Consider the following 27,596-nt stretch of genomic DNA (forward strand, 5'->3'; position numbering starts at 1 on the left):
AGTTTTCAGTTAAGGTAAAACCGTGCAGATTTTTTTTTAAATCTTTGTAAAACGGTTTAATACGAAACCTGAGATCTACCACATTTTTTCTAAATCTATCACATTTTTTTTTCAGAATCTACCACACAGAATTTTTATTAAGTCCGATCACTGACCTGATGACAGTACGAATGGGAATTGCTTTAAATTTCCATTCTTAAAGTAACCTGATGTCAGTACGAATGGAAATTTTAATAGCGAGATTTTTGTTTTTTAAACTATAACTTTATTTAAGCTGAATAACGGTAAATTGCAAATATCTCGAAAACTTATTTATGGAAAAATTGCTCGATTTTCGGAATCAGCAAGCGATTCTGCATAGGAGTTGGATAGTGGCATCCAGTGCGCATATTTGTTGAAGTCAGTGTTTTTATGACACATTTATAAGTAAAAAAATGTTATAATAATGTTATAAATATCAAAATGTTTGCATTTTTCTTTTGCTTTTCTTACAAAAATTCCGATACTATACAAGTTGATGTTTTTTGAAATGTTTTAAGTTTTTATTTGCCTTAACGTATGTATTTGAAAAAAATATTAAATATTTGATATTCCAATAATTACATTTATGTCATAATGTTAGATAAGTAGTTATAGTTTCCAGTTTTCGTTCTAAAATCCTATGGAAATTCACTATTTTGCTACTATCTCCCTATTAAATCGGTTTGGGTCTTGCTTTAGCAACCGAATTAATGTCTGGCAAATTAATTTTAGATTCATTAGAACTTAAACAACATCATATTAAATTTTGAGTTTTACTAAAATGAGTTGAAAAATTATTATTTTTTAATAAAAAATTACTTCTGGCACAACAACAACGCAACAGCGGACATGTCTAGCAATAATAAATCTACGTTTCTAAAAGCTAGTTAAAGCCAATGAAAAGAAAATTAGCCTTACAAAAATGATTTAAACAATTAGCATTTTTAACTGTAAAGATACGATGCGCACTAGTCATCGCAACCATTACCGCCTGCCAGATGGCCTCCACGCTAATCGAGGGAGTGAGAGAGATGTCATATCAAAAAACCAGTTGTCCTGAAATTCTCTCTCGAAAACGTTGCTAGCTCTTAGACTAATACAGCCCATCGTTAAATCGTCTGCGGTATTCGCCTTCGCCAACGCGCAAAGGCACGTAAATCTTTCGCAGAATCATTGTCCATGCCTCCCCGCCATACACCAGCTCAGGCATGATGAGTGACTTATAGAGTGTGACAGAGTACGACGAAGGAGGACTTTGGTTCTCTAGTGCCTACTGAGTCCAAAGTAGCACATGTTGGCAAGAGTGATTTTCTGTTGGATTTCAAGGCTGAGATAATTATTGGTGTTAATGCTGGTTTCCAAATAAACGAATTTTTCTACTTTTTCAAACTTGTAACTGTCCACAGTGACGTGGGTGCCACACGCGTATGATCTGACTGTTTGTGTGATGATAATGCCGATGTCGTCGGCATACAATCCTTATTCCAGTCCAGTTATTACCCACTAAAATCTTATTAAAACTTAAAAAGTAACTTCAGCATAAAATTTGTTACAGTCTTCAATAAACTACAGGGTTAAAAAGGAATTCGGAGCTAAGGAACTTGATTTTCGATTATGTTTTTCATGGCTACGCAAAGAAACAAAAACGTTAGAAAGGAAATAAATTTAGTTATTTATATTTATTTACATATTTATTTATTTATGTTTATAAATCCAGTTTTACATTATGTGTTCTGCAATGGTTTTAGGCAAAAAAGGAAAGAAGAAAGGAACTGTAATATCTTTGCAGTCTTTTTTGGCAAATGGAGATGTACCCCTTGGAACCACTCAAGTAACAAAGAAAGTGAGAAATCTGGATGGTGAAGAAAGCGATGATGGGATGACTACAATGCCGTTAGTTCTCCAACTTCCAACAGCACCCAGAGCTAATCGTATCTTTGATGATGACTCTGTTCCACAAAATCCGCCATATATTGCATATTTGACCAACCTTCCTTTTGATGCCAAGGAAGAGGATATACATGAATTCTTTGGATCAACACCAATATTATCACTGCGTTTACCACGCGAAGAAGGGGAAAATGGTCGTGTTCGCGGTTTTGGCTATGTTGAGTTTGAAAATCGCGATGATTTGATCAATACTTTAAGTTTACCTGACCCATCAGTTAAAGGCAGGAGAATTCGAATTGAATTATCGAATGAAAATGAGCAAGGTTTTAGGCAAAGAGGCAATCGACGTGGATTTGATGGGTTTAACAATAGCGGAGAAAATAGAGACTCAACGAATTGGCGTCGTGACAATAACAATCATTCAAGTGACAATTATGAGCGAAACTTTAGTCGTGAAAAAAAATATGAGTCAGATGATAGGAAAACTATTGGATCGTGGAGATCTGGAACACGAACACTATCTAATCAAAATCTAGGTTTAAAATTAAGAAGTGATGATGCTGAAAGAACCAAATCGGGAATTTCAAACCAGGAAACCCAAGAGCTAGAAAGACCCAAACTGAATTTGAAGCCTAGAACACTACCTCTACCAGTTGTCAATCAAGAATTAGAAACCGACAAGGAATCAAAAGTTGAAAGTAAAGCTATTTTCAAAGCTACCGGTATTCCTTCTGAAAAAGTCTTTGGTTCCGCAAGACCTGTGGATACGGCAACTCGCGAATTGGAGATTGAAGAGCGAATGTCAGAAGCCCGTCGCCAGCATAAGGCTCAACATGAACTTGATGAAAGCATTATAAATGAGGAGATTGGAAATATTCAATTAGAGAAAATCAACAAAGATAATATGAACTACACTACAAGCTGGCGTAGAAAAAACGACCCGCTGCAGAACCATAGTTTGGAAAGAAATTCAGAGAGTCTAGAAACGCAGAGAAATGGTAAGTTTCAGTCTTTTATGTAGTTTTCAATACTTAATTATCAAATTAAATTACAGAAAACCGTCGTTTCGATAAAGAGGAAGGTCGCCAAGCGAGAAATCGTGATTATAGTGGACAGTAAGTAATAAGATACTTGAATTAAATACTGTAGAAAAAGGTTTTTTAGTAACAAGCTTTTATGCTTTTATCAAACCAGTTCACGTATTTCTAAAGAAAGTGTAAGGAGAAATGTTCACCTTTATTCTGATCGTGGTTAGCGGTTACTTAAATTATGTCGTGAAGACAAACATTAACCATAAGTTTTTACACATTTTCTGTATATCTAATAGAAATACATTTTATTTTAAAAAGACATTTTATTTCATTTAATTTTGAATGTTTTACATCATTTAGTATAATTTGTGTTAAAAAGTAAGTGTTTGAGTTGAGTTTTTGGGATTCGTTGTTTAACAACAGTTTTTATCTTTGCAAAAGCGAAGCGCAATTTACTCGCATTTCGAAGGCAAATCTCCATGAACATAGTTTCAGGAACTTGCAGAAAGGCGACCCAATTGTGTCGTTATTGCAATCTTTTATATGTATGCATGTTTTATAAAACATTACATTTCTATTGTTCTGTAACTCAGCTCTTACTACAGAACTACACCTTTTTTAATAGTACTTCAGAAAGCGTAAAATATATTTTAGAAATAATCAAATGTACTTCAGATTAGTCAAACGTACTTCAGAAACCGTTAATTGGACTTCAGATTAATCAATTGTACTTCAGAAACCGTAAAATATACTTCAGATTAGTCAATTGTACTTCAGAAACCGAAAAATGTACTTGAGATTAGTCAGTTGTATTTCAGAAACCATAAAATGTACTTCAAATTCGTAAATTGTTTTTCAGAAACAAAAAAATGTGCTTCAGAAACCGAAAAATGTACTTCAGATTAATCAATTGAACTTCAGAAACCGTAAAATGTATTTAGAAACCACTTTGTAATTGCTTCAATTGCAAAAAATTGCAATCGAGTGTACGTATGTATGTATATACTGCAAGCATAGTGCTATATCTAATGCGGTTTATTTTCATATAGTATGTGCATACATACAGTATTGGACATATCTATAGCACCCCCCTTTCAAAGCGTTATTGTTTGCCACTTATGTTTAATTATTTGTTTTTAAGAATTTTCAATTAAAATACAGTTCATTCTCTAACAAAACCCATATAAACCAATGTTTTAAACTTTTTAAAAGACCGCAAAAAAGTGCAACAAACTTTCCCTTAAATTTCAAACTTTTTTCTCAGAAGCTCTAGAATTTTTTTGAGTACACAGTTTTATAGCGTATTCAATTTTGTCCAATAATGTGGAAGTTTCAAGTCGCTAATGATTACCGTTGATTTTTTAGAATTTTTTTTGTCTCATTTGCTTCCATATAACGACTAAACACAATTTATTTTTATATGGCAGAAACCCGTAACATCCTCGGCGAATAAAATTCTAAAAAATCAACGGTAATTTTTAGCCACTTGAAACTTGCACATTATTAGACTAAAATTGAATGGGCTATAAAACTGTGTATTCAAAAAAATTCTACCGCTTCTGAGAAAAAAGTTTGAAATTGGTGAAAATTTGTTGCACTTTTTTGCGGTCTTTTAAAAAGTTTTAAACCTGAGTTTATGTGAGTTTTGTGAGAGAATTAACTGTATTTTAATTGAAAATTCTTAAAAATAAATAAATAAACATGAGTGGCAAACAATATCACTTTGAAATGGGGGTGCTATTGTATTGGCCAATACTGTACATACTTTGCATACAATTGCTTGTAATCTACTTGATATTCATGGTTTAGCGCTCATTTGTGGTAAGTGCATTTTTTGGCAAAAATGTTATACATATGTTTTTGAAGTACAATTTACAAATCGGAAGTCCAATAAACGGTTTCTGAAGTAAAATTTACTAATCTGAAGTATATTTTACGGTTTCTGAAGTACAATTGACTAATCTGAAGTACATTTTACGGTTTCTGAAGTACAATTGAAAAGTCTGAAGTATATTTTACGGTTTCTGAACTACGATTGACTTGTGTGAAGTACATTCTACAGTTTCTGAAATACAGTTGACTAATCTGAAGGACATTTTACGATATTCGAAGAACGATTGGAACAGGAGTAGTTCAACTATAGTTCAATAGGGTGATCGAAGAATCACACAAGCTACATAGTTCATTGAGCTGAACGAACTGGAACTGAACTAACCTTTAAAGTGAACTAAAAAATCCAACTAGCATAACAAAAAGCTGGCGACAGCATTTTTGTGGTTGTCGGGGAAACTTTGATTGAGAAAATGTATTTATTTTTTCAACTGTTTTTGCAGCTTTGCGCTTAAGTCTAGCTTGCTAGTACCTCGAATTCTATTATCTTCAACTTTCTAGCACTATAGTTGCTATTCATAATATAATATACATTTTAATTGCAGTGCTGTTGCCCATCGGCGACCTAACTGAGGTTGCGTTGCTGTACATAATAATAATAGATTGGCGCTTACACATACATATGTTAGTGTCTGGCCGAGCTTCTCCTCCGATTTGTGGCGTGCGCCTTGATGTTGTCACACAAAGCGGAGGGACCTACAGTTTTACGCCATTCCCACGACAGCCGGTTCTTCGTACCGGAATGACTCGGGTTTTACCCGACCAAGGGCTGTTGTTTCGGCGATCTAACCCCGTTTAGGTCGGCGAAGTATCTCAGCAGTTGTCCGTCCATAGGGCTACATTCACTACGTATTCTTCTACTCAGGGCTGGCATCGAGTCAAACCCAGGGCCAGAAACCTACACCTGCTGTGTATGCCGGAGACGATTACACCACAACTCCACCTCAGTCAATTGTAATGCCTGCGAGGGGTAGAGTCACCTCAGAGTCTGCTCGGGACTACGGACACATCGACAGTGGACCACGTCGTACGTGGCCCCCTGTTGCTCAAACAGAGCAGCCTCCACGGCTAACCTCAGTCCGCCCGAGCAGCCTCACACAGTCACCACAACACAACAACACAATAACACCACAGACCATACCACAGCCACGACAGACCACATAACACACACAACCGCACCACCACCCACACGCCGCCGCCAACAACTCCTGGTTCCCCCTACAATCTGCACGGTATGTCAGACCAGGATATTCCGTAATGTGACATCAGTCAAGTGCAACACCTGCCTTGGCTGGTGCCACTTTAGTGCATGCTCAGGTCTGCGTACCACGCGAGATTGGACTGGGAACTTCGAGGGCCCGTGTTGCGCTGCTCGGTCGCAGACCTCAATTGCGACGCCTCCCGCCACCACCACAGGGCGGCAACCATCACAACAGCGCACACAGCCAACGGCGGTAAGAACACACAAATCACTTACACCCCACATCACGACACGTCTCCCGAACCACATGAAGCTCCTTCAATTTAACTGCAACGGGCTACAGAGCAAGATTGAGGAGATAACCGTCTTCATGTGTCGGCATGGTATATTGATAGCTGCGGTCCAAGAGACGAAGTTGCACATCAATTCAACTTTGTTGAATTGCGCCGGGTACAACGAGCACCGTCGAGATCGCGAGCGAGATAATGGTGGTGGCTTAGCGTTCATCACGCACCACACCGTGCAGTATCGTCTAATCGAAGCAGACATCGACCGCAGGGATACCACCCTAGAATGTCAGGGTATCGCTTCCGGTCAGGCGATGTTGAGCTCGAAATATTTAACATATACATACCCCCTGTCACCTGCTGCCCGGCAGGATATCACCCTGATATAGTTGCGCTCCTCAGAGGTGAAAACCGTTTGGTAGTAGGTGACTTTAATGCGCACCACGATCTTTGGCACTCAAGCCTGTCAAACGATCGTAGGGGAACAGACTTGGCTGAGCAGATAGACGATTCGACATTCTGCACAATGAACGACGACGCACCCACCAGGATTATGGGTAACTGCAGTAGCTCGCCATACATCACAATAGTCAGCGCTGGTCTGATAAACAGCATAACATGGCGACCTATGCTGACTCTAGCATGAGACCACCAACCCATAGTCATCTCGATAGATAAACGAACCGACTTTGCCTCCGCCAAACACCGGACCTATATCAACTTTTCTAAAGCTGATTGGAAAGGTTACGCGGAGTTTACCGAAAACACCTTCACAGCGCTCCCCACACCAACCGACGTCCATATCGGTGAACGTAAGTTCCGCAGGGCTGCCACTGCTGCTGCAGCTCGCTTCATACCGGCAGGATGTATAACGGACCCACGTCCAAACTTCCCTGCCGAAGCGGCTGTTCTAGCCGATGAGCGTGACAGCCTTCGTCAGGCCGATCCCGGAGATCCCCGTATTAGGGATCTCAACGCGGAGATTCGGCAACTAGTAAACGTACATAAGCGGAAGAAGTGGGAGGAGCATCTGAAGACCTGTAACTTCACCTCTGGTGTGAGTAAGCTTTGGTCAACCGTGAGGTCACTTTCCAATCCGACGAAGCACGCCGACAGAGTCGAAATTTCTTTCGGCGACCATGCTTCGTCGGACCCGGAGCGATGCGCGAGCTATTTTAGCCGGCAGTTCATACTGCATCCTCCGGTGGACAAAACCACGCGCCGAGTGACCAGAAGGCTGCACAAACTGCCAACAACTTGTGCCCACCTTGCTTTCACTTGCGGTGAAGTTCAGGTGACCATCGGGAAGGCGAAAGCCTCCAAAGCCATGGGTCCCTACTGACTATGCATGCTGATGCTGAAAAATTTGGGTCCTGCGGGGGTAGCGTACCTAACGGAGGTCCTCAATTTTTCCATGGCCACTCTCATCATCCCAGACATCTGGAAGGTGGGGAGAGTGGTCCCACTGCTCAAACCGGGGAAACCCGCCAACATAGGAGATTCTTATCGTCCGATAACACTCCTTTCCCCGGTAGCGAAGACACTCGAGGCCTTGCTACTCCCGTACTTCACAAACCACTTGACCCCAGCGAAGCATCAGCATGGTTTCCGTAAAGTGCACAGTACAACAACAGCACTTAACGCCATAAACACTCAGATAACTCGTGGATTTACCTGTAAACGTCCCTGTGAGAGAACGATTCTAGTAGCGTAGGACCTGTCCAAGGCTTTTGACACTGTCAGCCATTCCACGCTACTAGAAGATATAGAGGCTTCCTCTCTCCCACAGAGGCTCAAACGGTGGTCGGCAAATTATCTGAGTGGTCGACACTCGTCGGTAATGTTTAGAGACAAATCGAGCAAACTTAGAAAAATAAAACAGGGGGTTCCACAGGGTGGTGTCCTTTCCCCACTACTGTTTAACTTTTACATTTCAAAGCTCCCTCAATCACCAGAGGGAGTCTCGATTGTCTCTTACGCCGACGATTGCTCGATCATGGCGACTGGGAATGGAATTGATGACTTGTGTTCAAAAGTAAACGGATATCTCTCTGACCTTTCTCGCTTCTTCACTGCAAAGTGTCTAGCCCTCTCCCCTACGAAATCCTCCGCGACCCTGTTCACAACCTGGACGAAGGAGGTCAGGCTACCGCTGGGGATCCACGTCGATGACACACCAATTCCGACGGTGAATAACCCCAAAATACTCGGAGTAACATTCGACAGCCTGCTCTCCTTCTCCGCGCACGCAACCGCTATTGTCAATAAAGTACAGAGCCGCAACAAGGTCCTCAAGTCGCTAGCCGGCTGTACTTGGGGCAAAGACAAAGAAACGTTGCTGGCAACATACAAGGCAATAGGCCGGCCGGTTTTGAACTACGCAGCGCCAGTGTGGTCGCCAGGGACTAGTAGGACGCAGTGGACGAAGCTACAGACTGTACAGAACACCGCACTCAGGACAGCGACAGGATGCCTCCTGATGTCGCCCGAACACCATCTGCACGGCGAGGCGCAAATGCTCCCCGTAAAGGAGCACAATATAATGCTCTGCAAGCAGTTCCTGATCGGGAGCCACAGAAGTGGCCACCCAAGCAGACAGCTTCTTGCAGAGGAGCCCTCGCCTAGGCACGTCAGGAGGCATCTATATGAACTGACAGACGAAGTCATCAAGCAACCTCTGGACCCGACAGCTTACCGACAGGCCCTGAACGGCATTCACAGGCACTCAGTCTCGAGTTATGTAGACTCTATACCTGTGAATGCCGTTCTAGGCATACCACCCCCGGACATAGACGAGACGGAGCTTCATCTGCCTCGGGAGACTCGCACAATACTTGCACAACTTCGCTCCGGCTACTGCTGCAGGTTAAACTCCTACCTGAGTAGGTTGAATGAGGATGTGCCGAATGAGTGTCCGGCATGCGGAGAGACCCCACATGACTCGAAACATCTCTTCGCATGCCCGGAAAACCCGACAACCCTAACGGCCTCGTCCCTGTGGACAAACCCCACAGAAGCTGCACGCCTCCTAGGGTTGCCGTTAGTGGAACTTGACGACAACGACTGAGATTCCAACCGTCCTGGGCGGGGTTGTTGTAGCCGCTACAACAACAACAACAACAGTTTTACGCTTACTCCGAACGGCAATTGTATTTTTATGAGAAGCTGTTTTTCATGGCAGAAATACACTCGGAGGTTTGCCATTGCCTGCCGAGGGGCGACCGCTTTTAAGAAAAAACTGTTTACACTGCACCACAGCGGACAATTTTTATTGAGCTTGGGGCCGTTTTTAATGAAAAACGATTGTGGAAAAGCAACAAAAATTTGAAAAAATTTTAGAAGTGATAGCTATTTCAGAAATCACCCTATTTCCTCATCAGACTTCTTCAGCGGGATTCGAACCGACGACCCCAGCTGACTCAGCCAGTTGCCTACGAACTGTGCTAAGTTCGCCTTATAGACTGTTGTTGCGTTTCCCACTTTTTTTCATGTGAGGCAACTTCAATCAAGCGCAGCTATTCCAGTGCTATTTAAAATTGATTGTTGCTTGTGCTTGTTGGTTTTTGTTAATAATTATATTTTTAGAATGTTTAACTTTAGGTATGCTCGTCCTTAAGTTATTTGTGGCCTTATTACAATTATATTCAACAATTTTTATTGAGCTTGAGGCCGTTTTTAATGAAATACTATCGTGGAAAAGCAACAACTATTTGAAAAAATGGTAGAAGTGATAGCTATTTTGGAAATCACCATATTTCCTCATCAGACTTCTTCAGCGGGATTCGAATCGACGACTCCAGCTGAGCATAATTGTTATAAGGCCATAAATAACCAAAACAAATAACTTAAGGACGAGCACAACTAAACTTAAACATTCTAAAAATAGAATTATTAACAAAAAACAACAAAAGCAACAACCACATGATCAGGTTTTAAAAGCACCGGAATAGCTGCGCTTGATTGTGAAATGTGTTGATTTCCGAAATAGCAATCACTTCTACCATTTTTTTAAATTGTTTTTGCTTTTCCACAATAGTTTTTCATGACAAACGGCCTCGTGCTCAATAAAAATTATTGAATATAATTGTTATAAGGCCATAAATAACAAAAACAAGTAAACTATTTACCGTTTGCAGGGGAGAACTCAATTAGGAGAGGAGACAAAAAGCTGTTTATATAAGGTAGTGTTACTAGCTCAGCTGATTTTGTATATGTGTTTCGCCGTACGGCTTCTGATATCAAATTGAAAAATTTTGTTTGAATTTCTACACAGATCTTTCTTACAGATTTTGACAGTTTATGCCGCCAAAGCAAAAACAAAATACATTTAAATTTTTGTTTTTGTACTCCTTATATTAATTCGCCTTGGCTGTTAACATATTGTTTCTTTTTTTTTTGAATATGTGGCAGGCAAACAGACACTTAGAGCACAGTACAATGTCACGTTCAAATATCAATTTAGGAAAAATAAAATCACAATCTACAAAATACTTTCAGATCATTTATCGTCGACGATTGACGATATCTGTAAGAGGAGAAACTTTAATTTAAAGTTACGACTTATATCTGGTAACAATTAGAGAAGTTTTTTTAATTCTTTTTTCGAGGACATCAATTCTTAAGAAGATTGGTGCGTGGGCCAATTTTTTTTAAAGCTTGTATTTTTTTTTTTAATATGTGGCAGAAAAACAGGCACTTAGAGCATAGTACGAGGGCACGTTCAAATAGCACGACGTTTGTTCCATCCAGTTTGTTCATTTATATTTAATGGATTCACGAAAAACATTTTACATCAACGCGCACTGAGATAAAAATAAAAAACTTTAATTATTGCAGTATTAAGACACAAAAACAATGAATGTATTTCAACACTTTAAAATTTTACCCTATAAGACAGATGAGTATCATATGAGTGCTCATGTTATCATTATCAGTAATTGCAAAAGTACTTATTAAAGAATTAATTTTTGTTCAGGCCATGGGAAAAAATTTAGTACCTTTCCTTGTCGGTGTGATATATCTCTTTCCCACCAATAGCAATTTCATATAAGTGAGAAATATGGCTGCTTTCTCTAAAAACAAGGCAACTAATCATTTTTATGCTCATAATTTAATTAGCGCTGACAACAAAACTACTCATTGTTGTCATCACAAACTCATCAGCACTAATCAACAAACAACTCATTGTTGTCATCACAAACTCATCAGCACTAATAAACAAACTACTCATTGTTGTCATAAACTACTCAGCACTAATAACCAAACTCATAATTTTTGTCTAATCATTTATATCATCATAAACTCCTCAGCACTAATCATCAAACTGCTCATTTTTCTCATTATAAAGTCCTCAGTACTAATAAACAAACGAATCATTTTTATCATTAGCCGTGTTTTATTTGTCCAGAAATTTAAGCTATTAGCTTATTTTGTATGGAGGACTTACCCAACATAATTATATTGGCTTATGAAAAGCTGTCTTGGCTTGTATATTGAACAAGAGGCATTGCCATTCAGCATCAGAAATTTTCTCCTTCAGCCAATCAGAAAGAGGCAAAAACTTACTTTGACACTATTTGCAGTCAAACAACTGTCAAAATTAGGCTAACATAGGAAATAAGCTAATTTCGTTTTATTTGACCAAGATTTAGCTATTTGCTTGTGATGGTTGAATAAAACATGCCTATTATAAATTCCTCAGTACTAATAAACTACCCATTTATATCATCATAAACTCTGCAAAAACCAAATAAGTAGAAAATCAACAATTTTATTTTTACTATATCATTTAATTAAGAAAATTAGTTTTGTACACTAGAATACATAATTATTGTTTTCATAATACCTATATTTACAAGATTTCTGCATTTCAAGTTTCTTATTTAAAATTTAGTTTATTTATTTTTTGATACTTAATTAAAAAGTTAATGCTACTATTTATACTCTTTTTGTTTTTTGAGTTGTTTCTAGTTATAGTTTTATATTCTTAATTTATTTATTTTTAATACTTAATTCAATAAAGTAATGTTACTACAGTTTTGGACTTCATATTCACTTTCTGTTATTTTTACTTTTAAAATTAATTTTTTATTTATACACTCATATTTTGTGTTCATATTTTTTATTTAGCAGCTTCATATCTTAATTTTATTTTTGAACGATACTAATATTTCCAAACTTAACACTACTATTTACACCTAGGGCGTTTACTTATCTATTGTAAAGTATGATTAAATCATAATTTAAGCTTAACTAAAAAAAGTTCTGTAGAAACCTAACTAAATGTACTTTAAAATAGATAAATATTATTTTTTTAGTATAAAATATTTTAGAGTTGTAATATTTACGTGTGTTAATTATAAATTATAATACAATCTTTTTCATGTTTTATTTATGTTATATTTATACCAGATATGTTCGGGATTTGTTACAAATGCCCTTGTGTTCTGTATTTCGGATATTTATGCTTTTTGGCAGTTAATGCAATCAAATCTTCGTTGCATTCTTCTTCTTATTTTTCGGCGCAGTAACCGCCTAAGCGATTTTGGCCGAGTTCAACAAAGCACTCCAGTCGTTTCTCTTCTGCGCCAACTGACGACAATTGAAAAGTCCTTCTCAACTTGTTCTTTCCACCGCAGTGGGTCCTGCCTCTTCCTCTGCTACCACCAGCTGGTTCCGAGTTGAATAGATACCTTCAGAGCTGGAGCGTCGGAGTCCATTCGTAAGACATGGGCAAGCCAGCGGAGCCGCTGTATTTTAGTTCGCTGCACTATGCCCATGTTGTTGTAAAGCTCATAAAGCTCATCGTTCCAGCGTCTGCGATACTCGCCGTCGTCAACGCGTAAAGGCCCGTAAATCTTCCGCAAACTCTTTCTCGAATATTCCAAGAACCGCTTCATTAGATGTTGTCATTGTCCATACCCTCCGCGCCATATACCAGGACGGGCATGATGAGTGACTTATAGAGTGTGATCTTTGTACAATGAGTGAGGACTTTACTCCTGTATTGTCTACTCAGTCCAAAGTAGCACTTGTTGGCAAGAGTGATTTTGCGTTGGATTTCCATGATGACATTATGATTAGTGTTAATGCTGGTTCTCCCAAGTAAACGAAATTCTGTACTTTCTCGACTCAAAATTATAACTGACAACAGTGACGTGGGTGCCAAGGCGCGAATGTGCTGACTGTTTATTTGATGACAGGATATACTTCGTCTTGTCCTCGTTTACCACTAGACCCTTTCGCTTTGCTTCGTTATCTAACTTGGAAAAGGCAGAACAGACTTCGCGGTTTTTGTTACCGATGATGTCGATGTCATAAGCTGGCACAAGTCAGTAATTGCACGCTCTTGTAGTAAATTGTTCCTGAGCGGTTCAGTTCTGCAGCTCTTATTATCGACGTTGCATTGCTGTTAAAAATTTTACTGCATTATCTACCAAAAATCATAAATACCTCAAACGCAGAATACTCGGGCATATACAACAAGTCCCGAATACCCCTAATAATGTACAATAAGTATTCAATAATCAGTATCAGTAATATACAATAAGTATAAGTAAGTAAGAATATATTCATAAACTTAATACTATTACTTAAATAAATTTACTCTATTATATAAAACTAGATATTCTATCCTATTCATTACAATAAATGTATTCAGTATCCTGTGCATATGTTTTGTACATATCGTTACTTTAACTCATAAAGGCCCTAACCAACGCTTTTTTCGAAATTCCGTTTTTCAGAGATTTTAGTAAGGTCGATCAAAATACAACTTTAATAAAAATTTTAAGGTCTTAGTACCAAAAACAACGGAGTTACATGCCCTTTTTTAAGTCCTACCTGTTTTGGTTACTCTTTTTATAGTGTTTTTTGCTGCTCCTATAAAATTAAAAATTTGTTGGTTAGGGCTTTTGTGAATTAAGGTGACAAATGTATATGCAGTCCCAGGTATAAACATAATTCCATTTCAAATTTAAAAGAAATGGTTTACACCTGAACCACAGATATGCATTTGCAAGATTATGTGCAGAACATTCTTCTAAAAAACTTAATGTTACTATTTACAGTTTCTTTCGTATGCTTATTCTACACTGTTACTTAAATTTTTTATTTTTTGATATACATTTTTTTGATTATTTCTATTATGACAAAGTTATATGTTTTCGCATTAAAGTGCGAACGTCCTCCTTCGATTTTTCTGGAAAAATATCTAATAAATGAATTTAGTGTTAGCAACTCGTAGATATTCTTTTTCCTGTTACATAGATACGAACCAAAGAGGAGCTCAGTCACTTTAAAACAAACAAGTAGGAACTTGCCTGCCCTTCCCTCTAAATTAAAATTTCCCACGGTGTCATCTTTGAACAAGCCACGCATAACCCCGTCAATTGTTCCTTTGGTACCTTTTGCTCTTGCTAAAAGCCCAATCCAAATATCGAAGAAAGAGTGTTATTTACAAATTAAATATACTTATATCAATATCATTATGTTACCATTGCGTCAGCGTAAGCTTTATTTTTAAGCTTGGTTTCAACAGCCTGCACTTGCTCCACCGATGACATGGATATCATAGTAGCTAAGTCGGTTGACTCCTCGCTTTCCATGTCACCGGTGATGCGACTGACAGACTGTTGAATCCTAGCTGTCAAAACTCTGCACTCTTGTTGTTGTTGTTGTAGCGACTACTAAGCCCCGTTCGGGTCGGTTCATCCATCAACGCCGTTTAGGTCGGCGAAATCCATCAAACTCTGCACTCTTGCAACAGCTTGCTTTGGGCTTGGAACTCGCCACGTTCAGGCATCTGAAATGGGAAATCACGATGTTATAAAGGGAATTTGTAGTATTTACAGTGTCTGATATTACCTTATCGGAGAGGGCGCCTTGTATTTCAGCTCCAGTTTCGATTATAATTGGTCTTCATCTAATTTAGCCATTATTGCTGCGTGGCTACTTTGTGGTAACGGCAAATCTACGGAAAGGGCTGAATATTTCGGTGGAGGGCGTCCGTCATGGGGACATTCCACTGAAAATTGACGCTTGCGAATTTTAATCTCTGAAAAAAGTTAATATTGCAGTGAAAGTTATATTTAAGAAAAAAAAGGAGTACCGTCATTTGCTCTCCAGTGGCTTGATTCCACATGCGAACATAATTTTTGGAAAATGGCTTCTTCAGAATCCATTTTAAATTAGCTTAAAAAATCATTGAAAAGGTGATGAAGTAATGGTATAAGCATGATACAATAATTTTTAGAAGGTAGTCTCACTTCTTCTTATCCGCCATGTAAGCTATCTGACAGAAAACGTGTTTCGTATTTTTTGTTGTACCAACTTAAAAAAAAAAATCCAGCTTTTGACGTTGGAAAAATAAAACAAAGAAAAGCCAAACATATAAGTAGAGAACTTTTTGAATATTTTGTAATAATTTTCTTCATAAAAAATTAACTGCTGCTTTCGTGGATATTGCAACACACGGAATAGATGTAAGGGCACAGCTATATGGTTTTAATATCTACAGTTTCTCGACTAGTACCTAAAAGCGTTTTAGCAGACAAAGGTAGCCCGTCAACCCCTACCTTTTTCAATGTTTGAAGTAAGTCGGTCAACACGTTCTGAGTTACATTATTTTTAATAGCCCAAGCCTTTAACTCGATTCTCCGAACGTAAGTTGGAATTGTGTTTTCTTCACTGTCATCTAACTCGTCAACGTCAAAAAAAAACCCCTCACTATCGCTACCACTATCGGGATAACTATCACTCACTAAATAAGAATCTGATATACTTTGCGCGTTAGGCAAAATACTTTGAAGACCGGCGGCTCTACTGGTACTAGGCATGTGTTCTTCTTACAACAAACTACTCTTTCACTACTAATACCAACTTCCATTTGATGAGCAAGTTCGCCCAGTTTTCTATATTTTGCAACTGACGCTTTAAATTTTTTATTTTCCTTGCTATCAAATTGGCAAGAGTTTTTTTGTTCATGCTTATAATGTAAACTAAAATATTCTACGTTAAAAGTGACCAAGGTAATTTTAGTACTAAACTACTGATTATTAATATTTTCGCAAATATCTACAAACATCAAGCTGTGAGGTGTACTTACATATATTTTGCTCTGATTTTGGCTTTCTATTTGCTAAGTTTATTGTGCTAATTAAAGTAGTGATAAAAAGTGCCTATGAGCATCTTAGTGTGAAATAATTGAAGCTAAGTGAAAGTTATTGTGTTTTATATCAAACGAAATTTAATTAAATTTCACTAGCATACATTCTAATCTTGCCGAGTCATTTGTTGCTATCATTGTTGTTGTATCCTTTGTAGTTAACTGAATTCATTTTGTTTTTGCACATTTGTTCTACTCTTTTTGTTTACATCTTCTAGTAATTCTTGTCACAGCTGTTTGCGTTGCGTTTATTAAGTGTCATAATTACAGTGATACTCAAACTGTTCGCTACATTTATTTAAAGCTATTTACATCAGCTCCTTAATTGTTATAATTTATTTTATTTTTTTGTCTTTCAATATGAAGTGCGATCTTGATACTTGCCAAATTAAAAGCGATTCTGAACGCTATTTAGGCAAACCAGAAATGGTTTTACAGAAATAGGAAGAGAATTGTCAGTACTGACAGAAAAAATTTAAGTATTATGAAAATGTGTTTAAACCATTCAAATGCTAAGACACCCTGCATTCTGTTAAGGATATCCGTGTGTCTAAACGTAAGCGTCTTCATAGTCCATCTAAGGAAATTATTGTCGTTGCACGTCAGAATAATCTTCCGACTGACTTAATTAATCTATCTTCTCCATGTCCTCCAGCATCAGAATCCTCAGCCTCAAAAGAGCGTGTAATGAAATCTGCTTCGGATAATAACGAGCCTGAAGTATCTTCCTCTTCGCCCATTGAAGTGGTGGCATCGTCTTAAAAGCCTCCATGGCCTTCCCTATCCTCAACTAGTAACGCTGTAACTCAACCTCTTCCGCCGGTACTCCAGTCTGATACAAGGAAACTAGTTGTGGTTCCGCCAAAGAAGTCAATCTTTGTCTCTAGATTTTCGAGAGACACTGCCGAAGACGATATAAAGCTTTATATCCCATCAAAAATTACAACTGTCGACTTAAGCATCAGAAAATTTAATTTTAAATACGAAACAAATATTGCTTCATTTAAAATTGACGTAAATTTAGATAATTTTAATGCGCTGCTTAGTGGTTCTTTTTGGCCCCCGGAGCTTTCGTTCTTGAATTCGAATATAGGTCCAAAAAAGGAAATAACTTAGCTAATATTCCCCGTCATAACACTGAATCAAAAAACTAATTATTAAATCTGCTTTAAGTATTTATTACCAAAATGTAAGAGGCTTAAATACTAAATTAACGAACTTATACCTTAAAGGCCTTGAATGTAATTATAATATTCTTTCCTTCACTGAAACTTGGCTGAAACCTCACATTTTCAATTCAGAGATTCTTCCAAATAATTATCATACACATAATTATCATATCAATACCATCTGAAGAAGTTAGTCTTCCACACATTGATTCAGTAGAATTCAAATGCATTCGTGTACAGGTTGGAAAAGGGTATATTTACTTAGCTCTATGCTATATCCCTCCCCGATCTGACACATTAGTGTATTCACGACTCATCTCTTTACTGAAATCTGTTAGTTTACAGACGGATTCAATGATTGTGTTGGGTGATTTTAATTTACCAGGCATATCATGGAACATCATTGACAATGATATCGTACCTTTCGCGTCTAGTGCGTGCAACAACGTATTTTTAGAGGAGATGGCTGAACTCTGCCTAACTCAGGTTAATGTACTTCACAATAAGTTTGGTAAAGTATTAGATCTTGTTTATGTTGATGATGCATCTAAGTCCGTTGTAAATAAGTGTGATCCACTAGTTTTGCCCGAAGATGTCTAAAACACTGCTATGGAGATATCTTACGAAGTTATAAGTGATGGTCAAAATTGCGGTACCCAAGCATACGAACCAAATATTCGCTTTGATTTTTCGAAAGCCAACTTTAAAAAGCTTAACAAAGAGCTGTCTTAATTGTCGTGGCCTGCATATAAAGAAAATATTGAACAAATCGTTGCACTTTTTAACTTTACTTTACATAAATTATTTGAAAAGCATGTGCCTAAACGCATGTATGTTCCTGAAGAACAAACACAGTTATGGTTCACTAAAGAAGTGAAAAATTTTAAATACAGAAAGTTTCGTTATTTTAGATTGCACAAAAAAACCGGTTTACATTCATACTATGTAAAATACTCACTTTTGCGTCATAAGTTTTTTGAATTAAACAAAAAGTGTTATAAAGCTTACTTATGTAAAATCAAACGGCGTATAATATATAACCCCAAATCATTTTATGACTTCGTAAACTCCAAGCTAAATGTACGTGGGTTTTCTTCCGCCATCAAGTATCAAAATACCGTCTCTGGTGATAATCAAAGAATTTCTAACATGTTCGCTCAGTTTTTTAAATCTAATTATTCCATTAACTCACATGCTAACATTGACTATCCTTTTAAACTAAGTCCAATAAACTCAATAAATATCCCAGTAATATCTCCCGATGATGTAGTAGTTTGTCTGAAATCCTTACTCTACTTGTATTCTTATAAATTGTGCTGATTATCTCTATGAGCCGTTAACAGCGTTATTTAATTTGTCTTTTAAAGAGGGCGTTTTTCCAACTATATGGAGAACTACCGGGGAATAGCTAAGCTTTTTGTAATTGCTAAATTATTTGAAGCAATTATAACAAATCAGTTGACGCATTCTATCTCTTCTAGCATTTCATATAGTCAACATGGATTTTGCAAGGGCAAATCAACTTACCTCAAAAGTATTTAGTGAAAGCAAAACTGTTGATGTTATATATACTGACTTCAGTAAAGCATTTGACAAAGTGTGCCACTCGTTGCTCATCTATAAACTTGGTCTTCTTGGTCTTCCCCCTAATTTTCTACGTTGGATCTCTTCATATTTCTATGATAGAACACAAAGGGTAATGTTTAAAAATACTATCTCTGACGTCATTGATGTTACTTCAGGAGTCCCTCAAGGTAGCCGCCTTGGCCCGGTTCTGTTCTTACTTTTTATAAACGATATTTCTACAGATATACAATTTTCCAAAATTTTAATGTATGCAGATCATTTAAAGCTTTATAAATCGTAGGTTTCAATTAAAGAAAGGTATTTGCTACAATCAGACTTAAACAGCATGGCTTACTGGTGTAAAGTAAATCTTATGCCTCTAAATCTTAAGAAATGTAAAGTAATGTGCCTCTCGCGAAGAGCTGTTCATCCCTCTTATACAATAGGTAACCATAACCTGGAACAGGTATACAATTTTGTGGACCTGGTATCACAATGGATCCTAAGCTTAATTTTAATTTTAATAATTTAATTTTTAATATTAATGTGACATTCAACAAGGGTACTTGCTTTTGTGAAACAATGGTCAAAAGAATTTTGTGACCCTTATATCACTAAAACCCTGTTTACAGCATTAGTTAGACCAATTCTGGAAAACGGTTCGGTGGTTTCGAATCCAAGGTATCAAATTTACTCAGACAAGATCGAGTCAATTCAAAAACAATTCCTACTTTTTGCTTTAAGAAATTTCCGTTGAGATTCTCAATATAACCTTCCGCCTTATACGAGCCGATTAAAACTTATTAATCTTCCTACACTTTCCAGTCGCAGGTAAATGCTTGGTACAATTTTTATAGTTAAATTACTAACAGGCTCAGTTTCAAGTCCGCTTCTTCTGGGTGAAGTTAGCCTTAATGTTCCCTCCCGGGTATCAAGACACTTTTGTCCCCTATTTATGAAAGCTTGTAAAACTAATTTTGAATTGCATGACCCACTCCGTTGATTATGCCACGCTTTTAACTCTCATTCCAGCACGTTTGATATATCAGATCCGCTTTTCAGCATTAAGAAAGCGATAGCATCCTCTCAATAAATGAATCATTAACATAAAGACATAAAATCGGCTGATGAATTTAGTTCTGTAGCTGAAGTGTTTTAGATCTCGACACTTAACAAACTCCTGCCTATCGTGACTCGGCGCAAAAATTGAAAATACTGGTTCCGTACTTCATGCGGACTACGCCCCTCGTGCGGATGGGCAGGAATGGGGGGTAAAAACCGTTGAGATTGTTATTATGGTTTGTTAATTAAGTGAATTGAGTGAACTTAATTTTGTTTGCTGTGAACGTCAAATTGCCGCTGATATCTCGTATAAAATCTTCTGAAAAAACAAAAAAAGTATTAGTATTTTTATACACTTACCCCAATAGCCTTTAACTTATTCTTAAATCTTAATATTTACTCTAATAATCTTTATATTGATATTAAATCTTAATAATCTTGAATTAAATAATAGGGGTATACATCTAAATTGTTAAAGGGATAAATTTCTTAAATTTATCGGTTACTCCCCACTCTTATATGAACGCACCTTGGTAAATAATTGCATTAAATTGTTTATTATTTAACTTATATGGCTAGTTACGTTTTATACTTAATTAGTTATTGTGTTATAGATTTCCACACAAAGTTTGACAGTTCATATATGAAAATTATAAAATTTATCATTTTATCAAGTCTATCAGCAGTTAATCACTTTAGATGAAGACAGCTAGTATTTCTCTTTATCCTAATAATCTTTAACTTCATTATCTTTATCTTGCCTTAATATTTTTTTTTAATAATTTTAATCTTTATCTAGAATATTTTACTTGTAGAAACTAGCGGCACAGGCAGCGTAAAAATGGGAAGGCTTTACAGTGATATTGTAGAGGAACAAAAATATAACAATATTTGTTCAGGATATTGTGCAAATGGCAGGCAATGGCAAACCTCCGTGTGTATTTCTGCCATGAAAAACAGCTTCTCATAAAAACACAATCGCCGTTCGGAGTCGGCGTAAAACTGTAGGTCCCTCCGCTTTGTGTGACAACATCAAGGCGCACGCCACAAGTCGGAGGAGAAGCTCGGCCAAACACTAACATATGTGTAAACGCCAATCTATTATTATTATTATTATTGTGCAAATGGTCTTGGATTTGCATTTGCAAATTTATGTTTCCTACAATGGTAACCGCTTGCATTTTATTGTTGCGAATTTAAAAATACACTGAAATATGCAAATGCAAGATCATTTGAACCACATCCTGAACAGCAATAGTATTTTTGGCACTCCGAAGGTAAAAACCACGGTAGAAGGTATATTGATTTGCAACTAAGTTGCGCATGCTTCATATTAATACTTGTTGGCTTTCTATGATAGCTTTCTATGTACAATATGTAAATCTAAGTTATAAGTCAGTAGTTCCTTAAACATGGACCACCGATTTGTACATTTGTAGATTTGTTGCAGTCACAGAGATTGCTGTTGCCTAGAATTTTTTTTATCAAGAAAAAGTTCATCTCAATAAAAAAATCACCAAACAACTCCACTTTGTAACTACACTTCCCAAATGTTTTTGCTGTTGGCGCTTTCAGTGACTTCGGGTCATTTTCCCAGTCATTAGTTAACTTCTACAAAAACAGCTGTTTTTAACTATTGGTTAACTAATGGATGTACATTAGTTAACTGCAGTCAACTGGTGGTGCAGTCAAATGGTGGCTTAACATTAGCATAATAGTTAACTAACGAAAAATGACCCTTACTGGAGTTATGGCTTTAATACAACCAAAAGAAATGCAATTGAAAATTTTTGGAACACCCTTAGTTCATCGCAATTACCTTAAAACATTCAGGCTTTCTACATGTTTGTTAACGCAGAAGACCCAAGTTCCATTAAGTCACTGAAAGCGCAACAAATCAGTGCAACATTTTCACAGTTTATATAAACTACATACTAGTTGCGATCCCGTACGAGTCCGGACTAGTCAGAAATAGTCAGAATCAGTCAGATTTTACTGGAAATCGATCCCGTACTCGGTTCTCTGACTATTGAGAGGACAAAAAAGAGAGTAAATACGGTTCTCTCTCTGTCAGAAGTTACCAGTTTTAGTCCGAGAATTTTTTGCTGGTAAATTCTGGTAATGTGTCAAACGATCAGCTGTAGTGTGTTTGGCAACCAAATTGTAAACAAAAGAAAAGTGCACTCTGCTAATTCATGTTGAAAAGTATTTAATTACTTGTTTAAGTGGATCCTAATGAATTTGAAAGTATTTTTGGTTATTTACATGTGTGAGCTGAGTGTGTTTACATACAAACCAAGCAAAAATTTACAACCAAAATTTGGAGGTTATGTTGAAGTTGACAGAAGTTACAATTTTTTACTAGAAAGCGATCCCGTACTTTTCAATGTTACTCTCTCGCTCTGAGCGAATTTTAATTTTTTGACAGTTTTACTAGTCCGAGTCCGATGTATACGGGATTGCACCTACTTATTCTACCCTTCATTAAATTTATAACTAATAAAAACCGCTGCACATCACATTTTCAAATGTTTTTGATGTTGGCGCTTTCAGTGACTTATTGTAGTTAGGTCTTTTATAACCAAGAGTTGAAATTGGAAATATTTGGGACAAGCGGCATCACAAGGTCTTTAACTGAAATGCGTCTCCATGGCCCTTTCCATTCCGACATTCGGACTTTCTTTATTTTAGGTGGCACACCCAACCTAACCTCACAAATCACTGAAAGCGCCACTGGTCTGTGCAACATTTTACAGAATTTGTAAGCATTCTGAAATCACTTCAGTTCTGTAAAAAAACTCCAGCAGTACTAAATTTTGCAGTTTATTTGTTTATTGCAGCTACGAATTTTTAAATAACAACGCTTCAACAGCTGACTATGAATACATGAATTCAAATGCATCCGTCCACATAGCCAAAATTCGGCACCGCTCACGCCAACACAAAGCAAAAAGATGGCCAACTCACAACTTTTCGCGTGCGTCGCTCGTCAGCTGTTGCAAATAAATAAAATTATGTGAATTATTTTTCCTTTTTAATCAAGTGCGGACAAGAAATATCGTTTTTAATGCAATTATTGATATGAAATATTAATTTATCAGTCGTTAGTATGTTAATTTAGTAGCCCAAGCATTCGCTGCCAAGCGTTCATTGTAGCAAGCATACTTTTAACGTGCGTTCTGTCAAACCAACGCCAACGCCAAAGCCAACGCGAAAGTTCTATGTGGACCGGTCTTTAGTGATGCTCTTATTATGTCAAAAGTATCTGTGCAAAAAAATAACCATATAAGATTGAATTGACACCGCTTTGTATATGAGCGTACTCATCGTACGCATAGATGCAATTCAGAACTACAGTTCTACAATTTAATTAATTACAACAATATTTGTGAATTTATTTATTTCTTTATAAATAAAAATAAATAATATTCAAGAATTTACAAACGCCTGCAATAATGTGTATACTAAAACGTAACGTTAGTTCAGTGTTATCATAAAGAATATGAATGTAGCAAAATAAATTACGCTTCAGCGCAGATTGCTTTTAACGCAGCGTAAATATAGGTTGGCGGACGCAATAACATATCAAATTTGCTGTTTGGTCAAGCCTTTTAAAGGAAATAAATACGACTCAAGGCGAATTCATACAAGGTGGTGTTGCTACAACAGCTTAAATTTTCGACGCGACGGTTCTGAATCTCAAAATGATGAGTTTGTTGTACATTAGTGGTAGTTCTGCTGCCGTTGTACGTATAACTTGTTATAAGTTATGTTTAAATTAAGAATGGGGCTGACAGCCGGTTTCACCAGCAATTTAAATGAAAAATTATATTTTATTTTCTGGCAATTTCCATACAAAATTCCAAAAATTAAAGTAATTTTTCACTTAAATTGCTTCCATAAAATCCAGGAGATTGTAGGATATTCTTAAAATTTTGTCAATACCGGGTACTTTTATTGTGAAGTCATTACTTCCAAGACATGATTTCCTCATCACAAATATGGTTTCCATGACAACAAATTTATTTTAGCAATGCCTGCAATTGCGCATGTATTGGAAACTAATAAACTTTTTGTGAATGTGTTTGAATTTGTGCGTAAAGTGCTCAACAGTGTCTTGTAGTCTTGTACTTTGTGGAAGAATACAAGTGAGATATCTTAGGGTTGACAGATAGTTGACAGGGTGTTCAATATGGCGATGACAGTGTGAACAATATGGCAGCCAATATGGCATACAACACCGAATGGCCCGAAGTTGCAAAACTACGACCCGAATGAAACGCTTCGTGAAAATCCAGGGTTGCGAAGTGGTATTTTGTTGGAAAATATAAAAGCCAGGATTTTGTGCAGCGCCGAATTTTAACAAAAGAGGGTTTTGTGTTTTTAAGATGAACAGAAAAGGGTTGCTGTGCTGTTTCGTTTTAAGCTTTATTCTTAAGGTATCTAATTAAATATTAAAAGGATACAGATTAAAGCAAAAATTTAAAATATATGTACATATCTGAAAATTTGAAATAAAATATATATTTTCACAAGAGACAAATTAAATAAAATGGGTTAACTTTAGGGGAAATATACTTATCAGATTGGGTCAGATAGCGCTTTTACGTTATAAATAAAAATGATTCCTTCTTAAATTTTATATAATTTTGGTGACGTATTTCTAAGCTGACCCTGAGATCTGTGAAATAATACATATTTATGTGCATATATTGTGTTGATTATGCTCTAAATCGCTAAATAACACTGGTCGACGGCCAAAATTTACCAGAGACGCCGTTATGAAATTCGTATGTAAAATCACCCCCTGATTCCGAAAATCAAGGTTATTTTTAATTTTATGGTACCGTTTTTGAGATATTTGCAATTTACCGTTTTTGCAAAAAAAATAAAAAATTGGGTCCACTTAATCATATATATCTCAAGAACGAATTAAGCAATTCCAAAACGGTTTGAAGCTTTTAAAAGGTAATAAAACTGTGCATACAACACTTTTTGCTAGGCCCTGTAGATTCAAAGATAACGAACAATCATTACCGATTTTTTCAGATTTTTTTGTAAAAATATAAAAAAAATTGTACTTTGCGGGGAAGGATCTCGAAAACCTTTTATTTTTTTGCAGATTTTTTTTTTCTCCCTAAGCTCTGTTGTATTACAAAAAAAATAAGCCATCATCGAAGAAAATCGATGCAAAACTACGTAAGTTATAAGCGATCAAATAAAAATACCCAGGTTGCGCAATTTCAACGTATACCTCAAAACGTATGTATGGTATAAAGAAGAGTGAAATATCTAGCTATGCTCTGTTTCTATTGAGTTAAAAGTTCAATTTATGAATGAAATTACCCATATTTTTAACTTTTTTTTTAATTTATTTATGTTTATACTATATTCTAACAATCTTTGTCTTAATTTGATTTTACTATGTTGTCGAAATAATTATGTGTTCTACTTTGACGCTTATTCAGTTTAGGATCGGTTTCTCTTATGAGAAACCAGCAGTAATCACCCATCATTGCGACGTCCCAGAATCCTTGATATCGATTCTCAATTAATTTCATTTGCTGATGAAACCTTTCGCCATGTTCATCACTTTCGTCGCCAAGATTTGCCGGAAAAAAGCTCAAATGTGAGTGGAGAAAGTGAATTTTTAAAGACATATTTACGCCCATTTTCGCATAATTATTGATTAGGTCGTTCACTATCTGCTCGTAGTTAGGGCTTTTGTGTCTACCGAGAAAAGAAGCAACGACCTTTTCAAAGGATTCCCACGCTGCTGCCTCAACTGATGAGAGTAGTCCTTTGAATTGATTATTGTTGATCAACTTTCTTATTTGTGGTCCAACAAAAATACCTTCCTTTATCTTGGCTTGAGAAATATCTGGAAAAACTGTTTTCAAATAGTCGAATGCTTCGCCTTCTTTGTCCAAAGCCTTAACAAAGTTTTTAATGAGACCGAGCTTGATGTGTAAGGGTGGAAGTATGATTTTCTCTTTCTTGACAAGAGGGGTGTATTTGATATTATCCACACCAACGGTAAACTCGACTCTTTCCGGCCAATCCTTTCTGACGTAGTGGTCCTTACGAGCTCGGCTATCCCACTTGCAGAGGAAGCAGCAGTGCTTGGTGTAGCCACTTTGTAGACCGCATAGCATTGCAACGACTTTGAGATCAGAACATATTTTCCAATCATGCTCTTCATATTTGATAAATTTGAGTATTTTTTGCATTTCCTCGTAGGTTTCCTTTGTATTTACTGCATGTGCAATCGGGATAGAAGGCTTTTTGTTACCAATATGCAATAATACAGCCTTCAAACTCAGTTTATTGCCGTCTATGAACAATCGCCACTCTTTTGAATCATATGTTTGACCAAACTCTTTGAATAAACTAGGGATGTCGTTGCAGTAGCATATACTGTCTTTCTTGGTATAGTGTTTGGAAAATGGTTCGTGACGAGTTCTACTATATGTCACCTTAACATCGGATGACACAAATTTAAATTGTTGCATACGAGAAGTGTGGATCTCGGCCTTTTCCTTGGATAGTTCCAAATCTCTTATCCAATCATTAAGTTGTGCTTGTGACAGAACGTTTCTTTCGTTTTCCATGCGAAATTCAGTACAACTTGATCCCCCGCACTCAGATGTTACTGTTGACAATGGAACTGGATCCGCAACTGCCGTTGAATGTAGTACTGGTAATGTCACTGTAGGTACGCTAGCATAGGTTACTCCTCTTGATCTTCCAACGCCAAGTACTTTTGTTTGACAAATATAACACTCTATTGAATGGCAAGTATGTTCTCTCCATATCATTGGTGTATCAAATTTTGTTTGTTGTCCTGATTCCCACTGAATCAATTCTACTCGACACGATGTACACAAAGTGTTCGGTGTCCATGGTTTTTCAGCATTTTTAGGCTCAATTCCAAAATACTTGGAGTATAAAGTTTTGATATGATCTGAGAACACTCGTCGTCGCCTTATGATAGTATATTGGCCACATAAAAACAGAACATATCTGGATCCTTATTACACTCAAATTCTCGCGTCCTTTTACTCATTTCATTTTTTTTAATAAATCACGGTTTTGAAATTAGACTTATGAACTGAACTATCTCCGGCGAGCCTTGAAGATGTTATGAAGTTTCAAAGCGCATTAACTCATATTTATACTCGGAACAAGAATAAAATTGAAAAAATCAAATCTTACCTAGACAGAAAGGTTCTTTTTTATAACAAGCCGGGAAAAGAAAATACTACCTGTTTTAGATGTAGGCTTTAGAAATTTTCTGTGTCTTATAATTTTGAA

General features: G+C 36.8%; 1 protein-coding gene across 3 annotated transcripts in view; it reads left to right on the forward strand.

The window, feature by feature from the left end:
* The first annotated feature begins 1,736 nt into the window (after positions 1 to 1,736).
* LOC118748675 (eukaryotic translation initiation factor 4B) overlaps positions 1,737 to 27,596 on the forward strand; it is a 94,767-nt gene continuing 68,907 nt past the window's right edge. For 2 of the 3 annotated variants that reach the window (XM_036483291.1, XM_036483283.1), the window contains exons 1-2: positions 1,737 to 2,909; positions 2,966 to 3,026. In XM_036483291.1, coding sequence (XP_036339184.1) covers positions 1,748 to 2,909; positions 2,966 to 3,026 — 1,223 coding nt within the window. In that variant the 5' untranslated portion in view covers positions 1,737 to 1,747. Of the gene's footprint in view, positions 2,910 to 2,965; positions 3,027 to 3,105; positions 3,262 to 27,596 lie in introns of those variants that run through there. The other variant, XM_036483275.1, reaches the window with a different exon arrangement.

Source organism: Rhagoletis pomonella, unplaced genomic scaffold (assembly GCF_013731165.1).
Source record: "Rhagoletis pomonella isolate Grant_MI unplaced genomic scaffold, Rhpom_1.0 Rhpom_scaffold_00001, whole genome shotgun sequence".
Classification (NCBI taxonomy): domain Eukaryota; kingdom Metazoa; phylum Arthropoda; class Insecta; order Diptera; family Tephritidae; genus Rhagoletis; species Rhagoletis pomonella.